The sequence below is a fragment of the Aedes albopictus genome, chromosome 2, assembly GCF_035046485.1.
Source record: "Aedes albopictus strain Foshan chromosome 2, AalbF5, whole genome shotgun sequence".
Classification (NCBI taxonomy): domain Eukaryota; kingdom Metazoa; phylum Arthropoda; class Insecta; order Diptera; family Culicidae; genus Aedes; species Aedes albopictus.
Genome location: NC_085137.1, coordinates 239,533,676 through 239,551,203, shown reverse-complemented (window position 1 = coordinate 239,551,203; position 17,528 = coordinate 239,533,676). Strand labels below are relative to the sequence as shown.

Here is a 17,528-nt window from a genome sequence, read left to right as displayed (position 1 = left end):
GACAGAAAGTGTGGAAAAGCGGGCATCGAGCGGCTACCTTCTACCAAAGCTGTGGCACCACCAATGAACTGGGAACAGGATTTATAGTGTTGGGCAAGATGCGACAACGTGTGATCGGGTGGCAGCCGATCAATGCAAGGATGTGTATGTTGAGAGTTAAGGGCTGTTTCTTCAACTACAGCATCATCAACGTCCACTGCCCACACGAAGGGAGACCCGATGACGAGAAAGAAGCGTTCTACGCGCAGATAGAGCAAACATATGATGGTTGCTCGCCGCGTGACGTGAAAATCGTTGTCGGCGACATGAACGCGCAGGTAGGAAGGGAGGAAATGTACAGACCGATAATCGGGCGAAACAGCCTGCACGCCGTATCGAATGATAACGGCCAGCGATGCGTAAACTTTGCAGCCTCCCGTGGTATGGTAGTCCGAAGCACCTTCTTCCCCCGCAAAGATATCCACCTGGAGATCACCCGACCATCAAACAGAAAACCAAATCGACCACGTTCTAATCGACGGTAAATTCTTCTCGGGTATAACCAATGTCCGCACATACCGCAGTGCGAATATAGATTCGGATCACTACTTAGTCGCTGTATGCATCCGCTCAAAACTTTCGACAGTTATCACTACGCGTCGAAGTCGAACGCCGCGACTCAACATCGAGCAGCTGCGTAACGTAGAAGTGGCTCAAGACTACGCGCAGCAGTTAGCAGTGGCCCTACCAACGGAAGAGCAGCTTGGCGCAGCTACACTTGAAGATGGCTGGAGGGACATACATACGATCCGCCATAGGTAGTACCTCGGCTACAGCACTAGGCTTCGCGACTCCGAATCTCAGAAACGACAGGTACGACGGCGAATGTGAACAGTTGAAAAACGAGAAGAATGCAGCATGGGCGAGAATGCTGCAACACCGTACGAGAGCGAATGAGGCACGTTACAAACAGGCGCGGAACAGGCAGAACTCAGTCTTCCGGATGAAGAAGCGCCAGCAGGAAGAACGAGATCGCGAAGCGATGGAAGAGCTGTACCGCGCTAAGGACACACGAAAGTTCTACGAGAAGCTGAACCGCTCGCGCAGAGGCTTTGTGCCACAAGCCGACATGTGCCGAGATAATCACGGGAATATTCTCACGAGCGAGCGTGAGGTGGTCGAGAGGTGGCGGCAGCATTACGATGAGCACCTCAATGGCGACGTTGCAAGTACCGAAGGTGGCGTGGTAACAGATCTAGGAGCATATGTGCACAGGACGAAAGACTTCCGGCCCCTGACCTTCAAGAGATTGAGGAGGAGGTTGGCTGGTTGAAAAACAACAAAGCCGCTGGAGCAGATCAACTACCAAGCGAGCTTCTAAAATACGGTGGAGAAGCACTGGTGAGAGCACTACACTGGGTCATTACCAAGATTTGGGAGGAGGAAGTATTACCGGAGGAGTGGATGGAAGGTATCGTGTGTCCCACCTCCCATCTACAAAAAGGGCGACAATTTGCGGGAACTACCGCGCGATCACACTACTGAGCGCTGCCTACAAGGTACTCTCTCAAATTTTATGCCGCCGTCTATCACCGATTGCAAGAAAGTTCGTGGGGCAATATCAGGCTGGATTTATGGGTGAACGCGCTACAACGGACCAGATGTTCGCCATCTGCATAACAGTCCCTCGCATAACAGTCCCATTTGACTGTTCATCACTTTTGAGTTAACGTTATGTCATTTTTGATGTACTTCCAAAAACAACAATGAAAATTACGAATTTTTATGTCAATGTGTGAAAAAAATACCAAGTTATGAGCGTCCCATATCAAAAGTACCCGCATAACAGTCCCATCATGGTTTTTTGTGTTACGTAACACAAAACTGAACAGCTTTTTTTAGCGATTGTAATATTTTTTACAGTTATATATTCAGTGCACTGCCCCCACCACTCGCATAACAGTCCCATTTGCAAAAAGCAGGAATTGAGAAAACCACATTTCAAGTTTCAAAACTTGTTTCCATATAAAACTTTGAAAAATCGCCAAAATTTGAAAAATATTTCGATCATCTCGAAACTTTCACAGATTGCTTTGCACATGAGTATATAACTGTAAAAAATATTATAATTGCTACAAAGTTGTTCAGTTTTGTGTTACGTGACACAAAAATCCATGATGGGACTGTTATGCGGGTAATTTTGATATGGGACGCTCATGACTTGGTATTTTTTTCAGACATTGACATAAAAATTCGTAATTTTTATTATTGAATTTGGAAGTACATCGAAAATGATAACTATTCATAACATTAACTCAAAATTGATGAAAAGTCAAATGGGACTGTTATGCGAGTGGGGGCAGTGCAGGTCTTGGATGGAAATCATTCAATTCGGCCCTCTGCAACACCGCAGGTGCCCGGGACTGAAAGTAAGTAAGTTGCTCAGTAGTCAGTATACATGAAATGAACTAATGACTAACTTTAGACTTCAGCATGGACTCCTCAAAATAATCTACACTACCGTCAAACGGGGTTACTTGCAACAGCGGTGTAACTTGCAACACGATGACATATACTAAATGTGAAGCATTTGCTAATAATAATGAAAACTAGTATGCCCTACTATTTCGGTTATAGAGATGATATGTATCAAAGATCGATTTAGTATAAAAATTAGCCTTGTTTCTTTGTTTATGGTTTAGCTACACTGTTAAAACGGATTGCTCATTTTATGCCATAAAACAAGTATGAAAATCGTGCTTGACCTCTCCCTTATGGTAAGTGCGATAAGTCTGATGACCTTGCTTGCAGTTAGGGTAGCTAATAGTAAGCTTAGCTAAACGGTAAAAGTTTGATAAACTTATCGACTAAGTAATGCAAAAAATCATTATTATATTCGACAACCACTATGGGGTAACTTGCAACAGTTGAATTTGACGAAACCTTCTATTATTTATCTTCATTTTACGATATATTTGACAGAAATAACCGAAATGGATCATTTATTGATTACGTAACGCGTTCATTTTCAAATGACAATTCATTTCTTACATTTTTTTTTTGCATGTGTTGAAGGTCAGGTTGTTAGGAAATACCACATTTTGAAGTTTCATTCATGTTTCATCATGTTAAAAAGTTCAATTTTTGTTTATGAACGCTGTAAAGCAATCACTAACATCAATTCTGAATGGATGGAGTAAATTATGTCAGTTTAATACCCAAATTAGCGAGTTTGACATTTACAAAGTAGAATAGATGTATTTCAATCATGTTAATTTAGCTGAGTTTGCCAAACACCACTTCAAACTGAAAACTACTTGAAGATGACTCACTCTACCTTTTCAAGAAATGACAATAATCATTGTTGACATTTTGTAATGAGTGCTAAGTCACGAGAATCATATATATTTTGTGTTTGAGGGGCGTGAGACCTGATGCTAAACGATATACTCTCGCTTGCAATAACTTTCAATCCTTTCATGAAAAATTACATGTCAATTGGTTAGTGCAGATCTTTTTATGGTATGTTTCATGCATAACATCAAAAATTTACAGTACGACTAAATACTAGAATGTTAGTGCTGTTTAATGATAGCTAACTTAGCTTCATGCCCTATGTTGCAAGTTACCCCACAGATGGGGCAACTTGCAACAAGCATGTATTTCGCACCTCCTGGCAACGTATTTTGGTAAACCAAGTGCTGCATAGTATTCTACTCGGGGTAATTAGCGTACACGATGCTTCACAGGATGTTTCAAATAATTAGATTTTTAATGATATTGCTTCAAAGTCGAAAAGTGTTGCAAGTTACCCCATTTGACGGTACTGGATATTTTGCCAAAAATGGATATTGATTACCCATAACAATTTCTCGGATTTCATTAAAATTAAAGACCTCTACACTGCCCATATTTGCATAGTCGATGTAAGCGCCACTGCACTTTTCAACATACTTTTGCAATTTTAACAATGAATAAATATAAAGTTCAAGATTTTTTCCGCGGTCATATCTAACTAAGGGTTAGATCTGATGATCTTTTGAATAAAACTGGTCACAAATATACACACGCGTTAGATATTAGCTTTTGTACGGTGTCATTGCCAATAATGGTTACATCGACTATGCGAATATGAGCAGTACACTGCCCCTCTTCGCATGTCAGTCCCATGTCGTTTCTAATCCGAATCATATTTTTGTCACTCACGATTCATTAAAAATTTGACACCTCTCCCGCCTCATTTCACAGCTCAATATGCCACGAAAAGGGGGGGCCTGAAGTTGACGCAAACCCTCCTCTGACCTGATGTTCTAAGGGCCCGTCCATAAATTACGTAGACTCTGAGGGTACAGTGCGGGAGATGGTCCATAAAATGTTGTATGGATAAAAGTCTACGAGGGGGAAGGGCCTACGAACGCAGACTTCGAGTATACTGCCCCTCTGCGCATGTCATTCCCATGTTGTTTCTAATGCGAATCATAATTTTATCATTCACGAAGCCATTTAAAATAAATTTGATATATTTTCCGCCTCAATACACAGCTCAATATGCCACGAAAAGGGTATGCATGAATGAAATACATTTTTTTTTCGAAAATAATTGGAGTTATAGACCAAAAGGTAGGCGCTTTGAAAAACAACATGGGACTGACATGCCAAGAGGGGCAGTACAGTCATTGCACACTTATGGGTCACTCTGTAACAGTTTTCAGCCAGTCAGTTCTTCATGCTATTAAAATGGAATTGACCCATGATTGTGCTATGACTATAGGACATATTTCATGTTATGCAGTTTACTACTTTTAACTCATAAAAACCAACCCACAACAAGCCCGAAGATATAAGAAAATGTGTAGGTATATGTATGCATCTATGCAATGAATGTTACCTTTAGCGCCACCAGTAGCGTCACTGTTTCGACTGAGTAGTAGCCACGATCAACGTAATCACCCATGAACAGATAATTCGTGTCCGGCGATCGTCCGCCTATCCGGAAGAGCTCCATCAGGTCGTGGAACTGACCGTGCACATCGCCACACACTGTCACCGGACATTTTACCTCCTGCACATTTGACTCCTTTGCCAAAATTTCCTTCGCCTGTATGGTGGGGGAGAAAAAGAGAGAAAAAAAAATACATATTTAGACATATAGTGTTCTAAACTGTAAGAAGGTGGGAATGCATACTATGGGAAATAGACAGCAGTTGTTCGTGATATCTGTACCTATCGGAAAAAAGTCGATGAAGACATAAATTTACCGAATGAAATATGGCGAAATGGAACGCGATCAACATGTGCATGACATAGCTGGGTAAAAGAGGGAAAATTTCAGTGATTGATTCTCGTTTATTTCTGACTATGCTCTCTGGCGGAGGGTAAATGTCAGTTTTATTACAACCTGTGTAGACGAAACAAAAAGAACAAGTTTAAACAAACCAAATTTTTAATTAGTTCTGATATACATATTTAAATGATTGAAGTTTACCCCTAAAAGGTAGATTTTAAATATGTCATTCGGAAGTTGTCCATGCTACTCCACAAAATTGGTGATGGCTACTCCGTGACCGATCAGAACTATTTGATTTTGAATCATGAAATTTACAATACAACTTAATAAATTGACGACAAACGGCACACATAATTGCCAGATCGATATTGTTGCATACAGCCAGACAGTAGGCGATATACAACCATAAATCAAGCTACAAATTAACCGATTAAATCTGTCGCGTCAATAACGACCAGATGAATGTGTGAAAATGGCACCTCTCGGTGCTATTGCCAAATCATCAATAGCTACAGAATTGATTAAAGGGTGATACGGTCAAAATTTGGTCACACAATTGGTTTCATAACTTGATACTGCGTACACCAAAACTGCTGATTTTTGGACCAGTAATGGTACATTATATGTAGCTTATACCATAGAATTTTCATCAAAATCGGTTTAGTATGTGCGGAGATATTGTGAATCCTGAAAACTGCAATTTTAAAATGTTGTACAAGGAGGATTAAAAAATAAGAACACATTTTTACTCTTTTATTTATAGAGCCACAAATACTGAACCAATTTCAATGAAAATTTTTCTGTATGTAAAGTATACATATCAAAATGTTGTGTAAAAATTTCATTCAATTTGATCCAGCCATTACAAAGTTATATTTGTTTAGGTGGTCAAATTTTGTCAAATTTTGTCAAGTCAAGCCAAATTTTGGTCACACATTTTTTTTCATAACTTTAGACTGCGTACACCAAAACAGCTGATTTTTGGATCAGTAATGGTCCATTATATGTAGCTTGTACCATACAATTTTCATCAAAATCGGTCCAGTATTTGCGGAGATATTGTTGAACCCTGAGATCTGCAATTTTAATTTTTTTTTCACAAATAAGAACACATTTTTACTGTTTTATTTATAGAGCCAGAAATACTTAACCGATTTCAATGAAAATTTTTCTGTATGTGAAGTATGTATATCAAAATGTTGTGTAATAATTTCATTCAGTTTGATCGAGCCGTTACAAAGTTATAAATGCTTAAGTGGCACCCGGTCAGTTTTTTTCATATTCAAACTGCTACAACTTTGAAAGTATTCATACAAAATAGCTCAAAATTTTACTGCGAACGTATTTTCATTATAGTATTATACTGTAAAATTTTGATAAAAATCGGAGCAGTATTGGTTGTTCTATAATCAAAATTGTGCTTTACTGATCTTAAATTTCCGAAAATTTACTATGGAGCGCCTTTGTACAAAATTTTAAAATGGTAGGTCGATGGTTTCATCTATATACCAACCAATACTTAATCGATTTTGATGAAAATTTTATGGTATAAGCTACATATAATGTAGCATTACTGGTCCAAAAATTAGCTGTTTTGGTGTACGCAGTCTAAAGTTATGAAAAAAAATGTGTGACCAAATTTTGACCGTATCACCCTTTATATTGGAATTCCACCAAACTTATAATCAAACCGTGACGGTGCATTCAGATCGCACATTCTCCGTTTTTTTAAGTATACCCCTTCCGAACAGATTCCGCATACAACCAAGAGGGGAAAAGAGTTCATCGGGGAAGCACGTTTCAACTGCAAACATGCTTTTGCACAAGCCGGCAACACATAGACAGCGTCCGTCCGTGCTTGCACCACGTGACTTGGTTTCGTTGATGATACCTGATCTCACTCGGCAAAACAAAACCGGCTCGTATTGCTCTTTTCCCGGGAACGAAATAAATAAGTAGCACTGTCACGAAAATCCACAACAACCAATGTGCCAATTATGCGTACATCAGCTGCTGGTGCTGCTGCGGCAGTCGAATAGAGTAATTTAATCTCGCGCGAAGTTCTACACTTCGATCGACAATGTTACAACCTATCATTTGATCAGCTCTCAGCATTCGTGTAAGTGATATCGCGACGCGTGAAACTGAAACGCTCACAAATCACCTGCTAAAGCACCCGACAATTACATCAAGCCCTATTTGCATATTTTTCGCTCCATTTTTAAATCAGGCGTTTCAGTTCAAGTTCAGTCGCATTTCATTGATGAGATTTCTCGCCTTCTTCTCTTGATGTAAGAGCCGAGTACGCCGCCTAATAGTAGCGGCGCGACGTGTCGAACGCTCTATTTTAAGAATTTGGCGTATCCAAACGATTTTCCCATCGTTTCGCGCGTCAGCGTGTAGTTAACACAACCGTTTGCCATTTTTCACTTTTCTTCGTGGGATTTGAAAGAAAACGCAAAAAAAACTTGTTTACAAAATAGAGATTCTGCGAGAACGTATTATGTATTGGAAACCACACAGATAGTCTAAGAATTCGGCAATGCAAATTACGGAAATACGCCGATAATTTGACATGATATCAAGTTTTCACTATCAGAACAATTTTCAGCTACTAAGGGGTCCAAAAATACTGTAGCGTTCAAATACCCTATGGAAACAACTATGATGTCGTCGATACACATTGCTTACTAACAACAATTTAAAAATAACCATTCATTACATTTTCCATCCCTGATACAGATAATACCGTAAATATGGGCAACTGTAAATTTTACATACTCAAACGTAGACCTTCAATTTGGCAATTGCCTTACAATGTTGCATTCAAGAAAAATCAAAACATGTCCTCTTATTGTAATTGTAATTGTAATTGCTCAGTCCACACCCTAGCCGACAACTGTCAGCCCATCTGCTTGTAGGCAGATGTGGACCTACTAAGCCTCCCCCGTTAACATGTCCTACACCGAATTAGCACACCGGGATCTTCCACAGGCAGGCGCTGGCGTTACCAGTCCCAACAAGTGTCAGATACATTAAATAGATGTGGTAGAGGATATAGGAAGATGTGGGAATAGGATGGGAAGAGGCAGAAAATGAAGAGATAGTAGAGAGGTTTCGATTTTGTTGCTGAAACGAGAAAAAGAAAGAATGATAAGGAACATTAGCGATATGTTTATAGATTATGATTTAATCGATAATTTCTCATCTATTTTGTTTCCATATCGTTGCATCGGTGACCATTTTCATCGCCTTTCTAGTTTTTGTTGGGGTCATCTCGCGTTTTTTCGTCATGTCCTCTTTGCCGGTTGGCGACGTTCGGTATGTAAGTAGAAAAGCATGCATTTAATATGATTAGTACGACAGTAATTGTGATTGCTCAGTACTTCCAGCCCATTTGTCCGCAGTACATATCAGGCATCCCGTTTTAACAAGTCCTACACAGAATTAGAAACCCGGATCTTCCACAGACATTCCTAACTAGTGTCACATAAGTTCAATTGAGGATAGGAAGCGGCAAAATGAGAAAACAGTAGATAAGGTTTGGTACATTGGTAGCTGTGTTCATGTGATGTCTGTCTGAAATTGAAAAACTATCTTCCGTAAGTGTTTAACTCTCTACCCTAAATGAAATACCGGAAAAATATCTGATCAGATGTATAGTTTGGCAATTCTATGTCCATGCATCTTTTATCAAGAAAGAATAATGTTGTTTACTGTTATAAAATAATTCAGTTAAAGGGCAGCTAATGCATTGTTATCTAGAATAAACCTACAGAAAATGTCCCAATAAAAAGTTAACACTAGTTCAACTAACTACACAAACTAAAAAGTGTTATTAGGGGGATTCACTAAACAGATTAAATTGCTGCGTAAGCCATGATTTTCTGCTTATTTGAAATGTTTCATGATTTGGCGAATGAAATAATCAAAGATTGCCTTGGTGACCGCGACGTTTAATCAGTTTAATCAGTTTACACTGTTTAGTGAATCCCCTTATTATATTTTACCAATGATTTCATCCTAATCTTGACCCTAACATAGTTATGCGCTTAGTGTAAGTGGACGCCGCTTATGATTTTGGTTGGACAATGACCAAAAATAATGTTGTTTCGACAATAGTCACATACTATGCCCTACGACATTGACGATTCTATTGTCTATGGCTCACCTATTTAGCGCCACCCAGCAGGGACTTGGTCTGGTACCCAATTCAGTATATCCGCTCCACGTAATGTACCGTACCTCTTTCGATTTGTGATATATTACGCGGAACATTACTCTCTTCATTCGGATAGCGGCTATGTAACCCATTGGATTAAAAACCTCCATCAAACATGAAGCGAATCGGAGACTGAAGACTCTATACCAAATTTGGCTCAGAGACAGGTAATCAGTGAGGTCAGTTTTTCTCGTTTGTCAGAGACGATTGATACGTATTAAGACAAACTTTCCACTGCATCTGCCAGCAATAATCGGTGATCGATCAACATTTCGAGTACCTACCCTAATTTACACAAGAATGCCAAGGATCACCGATCATGCTTTACAATACAGCTGGAAAAACTAGAGCAACACCTGGCCACAATGATGCATAAAGCACTAAAGCGGACCGGAAGTGTCGGTGAGCCAGCCCCACCAAGAAAAATCAAAACATGTCCTCTTATTGCCCTATTATTTTAATTGCCAAAACATACTTTTTTCGTGTATGCTAGTTCTCAATGGAAACCATTCGGACATAATTGTGGGGTTTTTGGCTGCCGAGAAATAATTGCGGGTCTTCATTCACGACTTCGTTCATAGTCCAAGGAGTGACACACATGATTCAGTCACATCGCCTTCCTCTAGCCACCACATTTGCAAACATCATCTGACGAGGTAACGTATACACTGAGCAGCGGGACGAAATACCCGCTCCAGCCTCACCTCTCAATCCCTTAGTTTTTTTTTTTTTGCTGCAAAATGACACTGCAAAACTGCGCCAGGCAGGGCATGGAAGAAACGAACGATGACAGGTTTCACCTTGCCGCAGTGTTTCAAGTTCAAGTCAATAAACGCCGACCTGGCGCGGTGTGTGGTGGCAGTGAATTTCGCCCGAGAAAAGGCAAATGTGATGGCCCCGGTCGAGGTTTTGGGTTAGCCTCCTCTAATCCACCATACTTTGGCGCCATACATGCATCGCCGGTAGCAGCGCCACTGGCCCACCAGTTTATTGGTGGCACACCCGAAGTATCGCGAACTTCCTCTCTCACTTTCTTTTGGTTCCATCGGGTTGTATATTGATTGAAGAGCCCCGTAATCTTATTTTCTCCCTCATTCCATCAAGTACCTACTCCCACTACTACCACTGGGTAAACGGTTAATGTACATTTGTATGATTCCATCCAACAGGCTTTATCCTACAGCAGCGGATGACCTCTGGTGGAACGCCGTTATCGCTTCAAGATTCGTACTTCTGCTTCTTCTGTTTGGCCGTAAACCATTTGCCTTTTATTTGTCTTTGTGGAAGAAAAATATTGTGGTCGAATTTTTGTATTGAGTTGATTATTTATGATGGTGATAACATTACTTCAAACATACTTATCGACAAGACATTCATCTATGCGAAATCTAATTACACCATTTGCCACACAATTTCTAAAAAGGAATCAACTAAAAAAAATGTTTAATGTTATTCTCATTTGACTGGTTGTTATTTCTTCTCATGGCCAGTGAATCAAAATTCATCCATCGCGCAACAATAATGACAATGTCGCAATCTGTATTTGTTGTGACAATCCACCCAATGCGACATAAGTTTGTCCCAACTTGAAAATAATAGGAAAAAAATCGTAAAAACGAGTTTGTGGATTTTTAAACCTTGCATTGCGATTTTCGAAGGTAACTTCGAGTCGGTAAACACTGCAAATCTGCTGAAGCTTCTATCATCAAACAGTTTTGACTTTGGGTTAGTAATAATGTAAATAATCACAAGTTGAAAATCACGCAACAAATTCAGCTTCCGTTTTGTCTGCAACAAAAAATTTCGAGATCATGTCATTATCGGTTACCAGTAGGGATAAAGAGTAATCGTCGCGCCTTCTTTGTTGGTTGTTTTGTGCCACTTTTGTCTGACAATTCTCTTCACTGCATTTGGCTAACGATGAGGCAAATGAACATATTTGCGTGATCTTGTACCGACTTTTCGAACCCTCTAAGCCAGCGTTTCTCAAACTATGGGTCGCGAACCACTGGTGGGTCGCGGGCTGAATTATGGTGGGTCGCGAAAGATTCAGTGATATTGTGATAAATGTCTAATGACATTGTTGACAAATTTCAATACATGCAAATACTTCCTTATGAACAATATTTCTATGTCTTAAGAATTGTGTTGGTTTTATGGTGAGTCTTGGTCCGAGGTATCTTGATTCTTTAATATAAAAACTTCTGTCTGTGCTCTGAAAACGATTCTAAAATTTTTAATTTTTAATCGAAAGATTACAATATTGAGGAAATTTTGGAGTTTTCTCATGTTTATCAGAACAAATGAGTTCCAGTTGTTATTCACTTGTAGTTCCAGTTTTTCCAGTCAGATTATCAGTGGAATTCCCACGTCACGTTCAGTAGTTTGAATTTCAGAAAAAAAGAATATAAAAAAATGCAACAAATTATCAAATTCTGACAATAATCCACCGAACGTTTGGTATAAGCTCCACTGCATTATCTGTTTATTTTTTGTTGTTTTTGTTTTGTTTAGTAAAACTTGAGTCGCCATACAGTCTTTTTTATTGTATTCCAACGTCTTGCCTTTTAGAGTTACCTTTCTCTACATTTTTTTTAGTTTAAAAATAAATATTTCAAAATCATCGAATGTTCTACGAATTTAAATGCTAACATCCTCATGAAACATAGATTTTTATCAAATTTTTAAATTTCCGGAGTTCCGAAAATTGCATTTAAGATTCTGAAATGATTATTTTGGCTTTTTAAGATTCAGCATAGTTTTCAATTTTGTCAATAGCTTGTAATTTGCAGTAAAAATTTCAAGGATCTTTTTGAAATTCTTTGCAGAATCATTACTGTGAACCTCCCGGGCTTCATGTTGTCTCAAATATTTTGGGAATACATTTTTACCAACATCACTATCTCAAAGCAATTGAAAACGAATTGCACTGCTATTTTTATGAACACAGCTGTACAAGCTATGTGAGCAACTATTACTTTCATTTTCATTTTCATTTTGCAGCATTTGGTGGGGCAATGAGAGCGCAAGTCAGTCCAAAGCCGATGATAAGGAGGGGTAATGGCTAAATAGTCTTTGCTGACCACATAAACGCCATGGGATAGGAAAAGGGTATTTTGGTGTGGGATTAGGGTGTTGGTCCAGACTTGACAATATCAATGCTATTCAGATGCAAAATAATTGTAAGGCTCAATAGTCAATCGCATACCTTCCAAAACCAAAAAAAAAAACAATAATCCACAAAATGCCAAGCAAGTCATAGAAAGAAAAAACGCCCGATTGTTTATTTTGTCAATTACAACAAACGGAAACTTCCACCCTCTCCGACTCACCAGTCACCCGAAAAAAAATGTTCCTTCAGTTCTGGAAAATATATTATCCCCAATTAAGCCATTAATCGAATTGTCCGCGTGGTCTTGTAGTACCCCTGCTAGGTAAGAACCAGTAATTGCCATACATATTAAATGCTAGACATGACCCCATGGATAGCATTTGCATATGTAAAAGCTTTGCTGATGTGACTTTCCTATTAGGCAATTCTCTCATCACATGTTTGTCTTCAAAACCTTGTCAAGCTTAGAAAATTGAAGTTAATAAACAATACATTACAAGGTTCGAATTCCCATAGAATGAGATCATTCATTCTCACACTACAACACCATAGGAGATAATATCACATTGGCTGATTACAGTACAAATGCGAAAAATCTCCCTTTTCCCCCTATCCGCAACTCGGGGACGCGCCCTGTTGGATTTCGAAAGCCTCGGAGAATATTACAAACTTCAATGGCATTCCCATACACTAACCCACATTGCCCATTCAGGGGTCTGACTGGGCCTATTACCCTCCCTCAGTTTGTAATATTCTCACCAACTTGGAATTATATTTTCCCGGCACATAAATGACTTCGACAAATGTTCGATATACTATGCAGCATCATGCTTAGTATAACTATATCAGATGATTAGAAGATCTGATTTTTACAGAATTGTTTGCCATTGATTCTACATTCAGCTATTCCAATCATTACTGCAAAGCACATCGACCACATGCCTGAAATCAAAGCTTCCTGGAAGATATAATCTAAGCCCAGGGCTATGTGAGCAACTAATACTGGTAACAAAAGGCATACAATCAGAAAATACGATTAGGCACTGTCCATAAACTACGTAGCTTCATTTATGTTACTCGTTGCATGTTGTATATTTGTTGTTTTTTTTTTTGTACATTTGTAATGTTTCATTTTATTTTCGTTTCTAAGCGCGCAACATGAAGCACATTTGTAGTGCGCTGCAAAACTTTTTTTTTGTTAATAAGAAAGATCTCTCAGTTTAAATGAGTGTAAGAAATACGCATGAGAGAAAAAATGCCTGTCCCGATGTGCCAGAAAAGCAGAGAAATTAGTATAGGCGGAAATAGTACTTTCTAATCAAATTGAAATTGTCTGTTTCATGGCACATTATCCAGGGGTTCCTAATTGGATAGCTACGACCCACGTCGTAGCCGGAAGAATACGGTGGGCAGGGCACGTTGCAAGAATGCCGGACAACAACCCTGCAAAGCTGGTGTTTGCAACTGATCCGGTTGGCACAAGAAGGCGTGGAGCGCAGAGAGCACGATGGGCGGACCAGGTGGAACGTGACCTGACGAGCATTGGGCGCGTCCGAGGATGGAGAGCGGCAGCCACAAACCGAGTATTGTGGCGTACTATTGTTGATTATGTCTTGTCTTAAATGTGATGTTGAACAAATAAATATATGTATGTATGACTCCTTAGGATCGCATTGAAATAATATGTTTATTCATTGCACCAAATTGATGCACTACTATTATAGTAGATGAATTGCTTGCATGATTGTATCGCAGTCATACCTACGTTTAAAAAAAAGCATAACGTGGCTAACAGGTCGCACGTGCGACCACCACAAAACTAGTAAAAGAAATTTAATTCTTTTTTATTCTTCTCGCATCGACAACCGCGCACTGTATACCTAGTAGTAGTAACACACCTTTGGCACGCAATCGAGTCAAAACCATGGAAGAGGAAAACGCCCGTCGCCATCAAAGTCACTATCGCCCGGATGCCAAAAGCAACAGAGGCAAAAGTGTTTCGACGTCGTTTTATGGCCGAAAAACGTTCGCTGCTTAGTTAGGTATTTAGTTTCCGTCCGTCAATCGGACGTGTGGGTTTTGGGCGGCAAAATGCATTTTATTGCGTTACATTTCCAGAGATGTTACACGCGCCTACCGACAAAGCCCGATCGAATCATGCTTATTAACTTTACACATGCATTTATGTATGTATGTATGCGCGGGAAGGCAAATAAAATCAGTAGCAGAATAATTAACTCTATTGCATACTCGGTGCAATTTAGGAGTTAGTTACTTCCCAGTTGCGTAAAGGAGAATTTGTATACGAGGCAAAGTTGACTTATTGGTGTAATTACTGAGGCTTTACATTTTAAAATTACTCTGATCCTGATTATGCTGTTTCTAATCTAATCTTGATCGAATTTTGAAAAAAAAATCTAGTTCAGTTTGCAATGTTGGTAATAATTATGTACACAATTCTTACTAGCCATCCCCATCCTAATTAACCGGTGATTGCGAAGTATACGAAATGCCTACAGCGTGCTACAGCTTTCAATAGTGAATTTTTATGAAATAAGTAATCGACATTACGCAGAAAGGCTAATTACAAAACAAAAAGGAAAACTAAACGATATCGTGAGTAGGTAAGTAAATCTGTTCACCTTCCCGAACTCACGCCACTTTCGCCACAACGCCAGGCGGTCAAATCAGCTCGTTCCAAGAGTGGTGGTCAAAACGTTAGCGCAGCAAAGCCAGCGCCACTGCCAGTCAGTCAAAATCAAAGTTGTTTCTGCAGCAAGCAATTATCTCTGGCACCACCTAGTTGGTTCCATTTGGTACTTTGGTAGACGGTTGCTGCTGACGCGACGCCGAAACACACGCAGAAATTCGCAGCAAATCGGGTCTGTTTTTGCAGTTTTTCTTCTATAAATAATATTGCAAAATACCTACGTACACGTAGCTGCTACATATATATGCTTTTCCTGTTGACTGTTTTTACCGCCGTTCTCGTGTTTACCCAAAATATCACCGGCTGAAACGAATGCTGTGGTCATCTGGGTCTTTTGCGTGGTTTTATTGTGTGATGTTTCAGTTACGTAGCTCTAATGCGGGTAGGAGATGTGCATGGTTTAGTTACGTATGCAGTATGCTGTCAGCTATCTCAGAATCATAAAAAAATCGGGATGTGTACCTTTATCATGTATTTATGTCATAGATATGTATTAGGTTGTCCCAAAATTGAACATAGTCAAAAAGTTTGGGGGGCTCACCCTGCAAATGATAGCTAAGGGTGTTAGAAACAAACTTTTGTATGAGGGCAACTTTCAGAAATGACGTTTAGAGGTCGCCCCGACGAGATTTTTGAAAAATGGCCATTTTTCGTAATAAATTTCATACAAATATTTTTTACCGTATAAAAATTGGCAATACCCACTATTTTTATATTTTTTACAGCTTGATATGGATCCAAACTTCTTGGGAAAAATAATTAACGACACGTTTTGCAGGTAACTTTTTGATACTGATTTTTTGAATTTACTAAAATTTGTCAATTTTTGAGATACTGCGCATTTTACCCATCATAAAAAGTATCTGAACCTAATGCTAATTTAAAACAATTTCCATAAAAAGATAGGAAATTTTATGAGGAAAAACTTTGCCGAAGACAGCATTGCGTTTTTTCTATCCGTTTTAGAGTTATTCACGATTTACTATTTGGTGAAATTTGAATTTTTAGGTATTTTTCTAAAAGTGTCACATAAGAGCTTCTTAAAAACACATACAAAGTAAAAAATCACGTATGCTCAACAAGGTTTTGTCTTGATTGTGTTTAGGAAATATGGTGGCATCATTTATTGAATTTTTGTTTCCGTTGACAAATTCATTTTCTTTGATATAGAAAGGTACCTACTAGCGAGAAACTTTATCATTAGGTACCATTTTGAGATGCCCCAGTAGGCCATGGCATTTTTGACGGTGATGTACTGACAATGGGTTATATACGAGCATAATACACAATCAAACGCACGGCACATTTTCTATATCATTTAGAAGGTGATACATTCCGCAAAACATGCCGATTTTGGTTTTCAATGATGTTGTTCAAATCGTCCATAGACATGAATAAAACGATCTAGTAGTCCCTATCATTTTGATCAACATATAGGTTGATAAAAATGACGTCACTTGTTTACGTCCAAAACTGTTGTTTACCAATAATAGCACTAGTTTACAGCATTTTTGAACTCGGTAAGCTGATGATCATTTTTGGTGTAGAATCATGCCCTGAGTTCGAAAACGTGATGGAAAAAAAATACAGTAGAGCGGAAATTTTTTCGACTTTCCATACAAGGTTGATGATTTGAAATCGACTTTTGTTCTATTTTTAAACAAAGTCACTCAATTCACGCATCTCATTCTCGGTAAAAAATGCTCCGATTGAGCTGAATTTTTTACTGTAACTTGCCTACATATGATATGTCAAATAAACGTTGAGAAAGAATTTTTAGGTTGTTTTTTTCTTATTCAAAAAAATACATTTCTTGAAATATTTTTGGAAATTTTGCTAAAATTTTAAGAGTTTGTCCCAAAAACTCGCCAATATCTTGAATATCATCAATCTGACGCAAAACCTGCATTCAGATGATCGAATGGCATTGTATTCAGCTTTTAATTTATGGAAAAAGATTTGAAATTGGTTCAACAAAACGCAGGATATTTGAATTTTAGTAAATTCCATATTTAAAAAAAATGTAAAACTCGATATTGAGCTAAAATTCAAAAACTGCTCTACTTAAAATTTTTTGAAGCACGGTTTCGAAATCAGCACTAAATTGTACTCTAAAAATTTTGGTCGGTTACAGAAGTTCACGACTTTCGTTTTATTTTGTAAACTGGTGTAGCCTACCTTGTCCTATTGTATAACCTTGGATAACATTACGTTAACT

General features: G+C 38.7%; 1 protein-coding gene across 2 annotated transcripts in view; it reads right to left on the bottom strand.

Annotated features, from left to right (window-relative positions):
• The window catches only part of LOC109420084 (serine/threonine-protein phosphatase PP2A), a 56,472-nt gene that overhangs the window by 6,277 nt on the left and 32,667 nt on the right, over positions 1–17,528 (bottom strand). For both annotated transcript variants that reach the window (XM_019694392.3, XM_019694393.3), the window contains exon 3: positions 4,868–5,077. In XM_019694392.3, the coding sequence (XP_019549937.1) occupies positions 4,868–5,077 (210 nt within the window). The remainder of the gene's footprint in view (positions 1–4,867; positions 5,078–17,528) is intronic.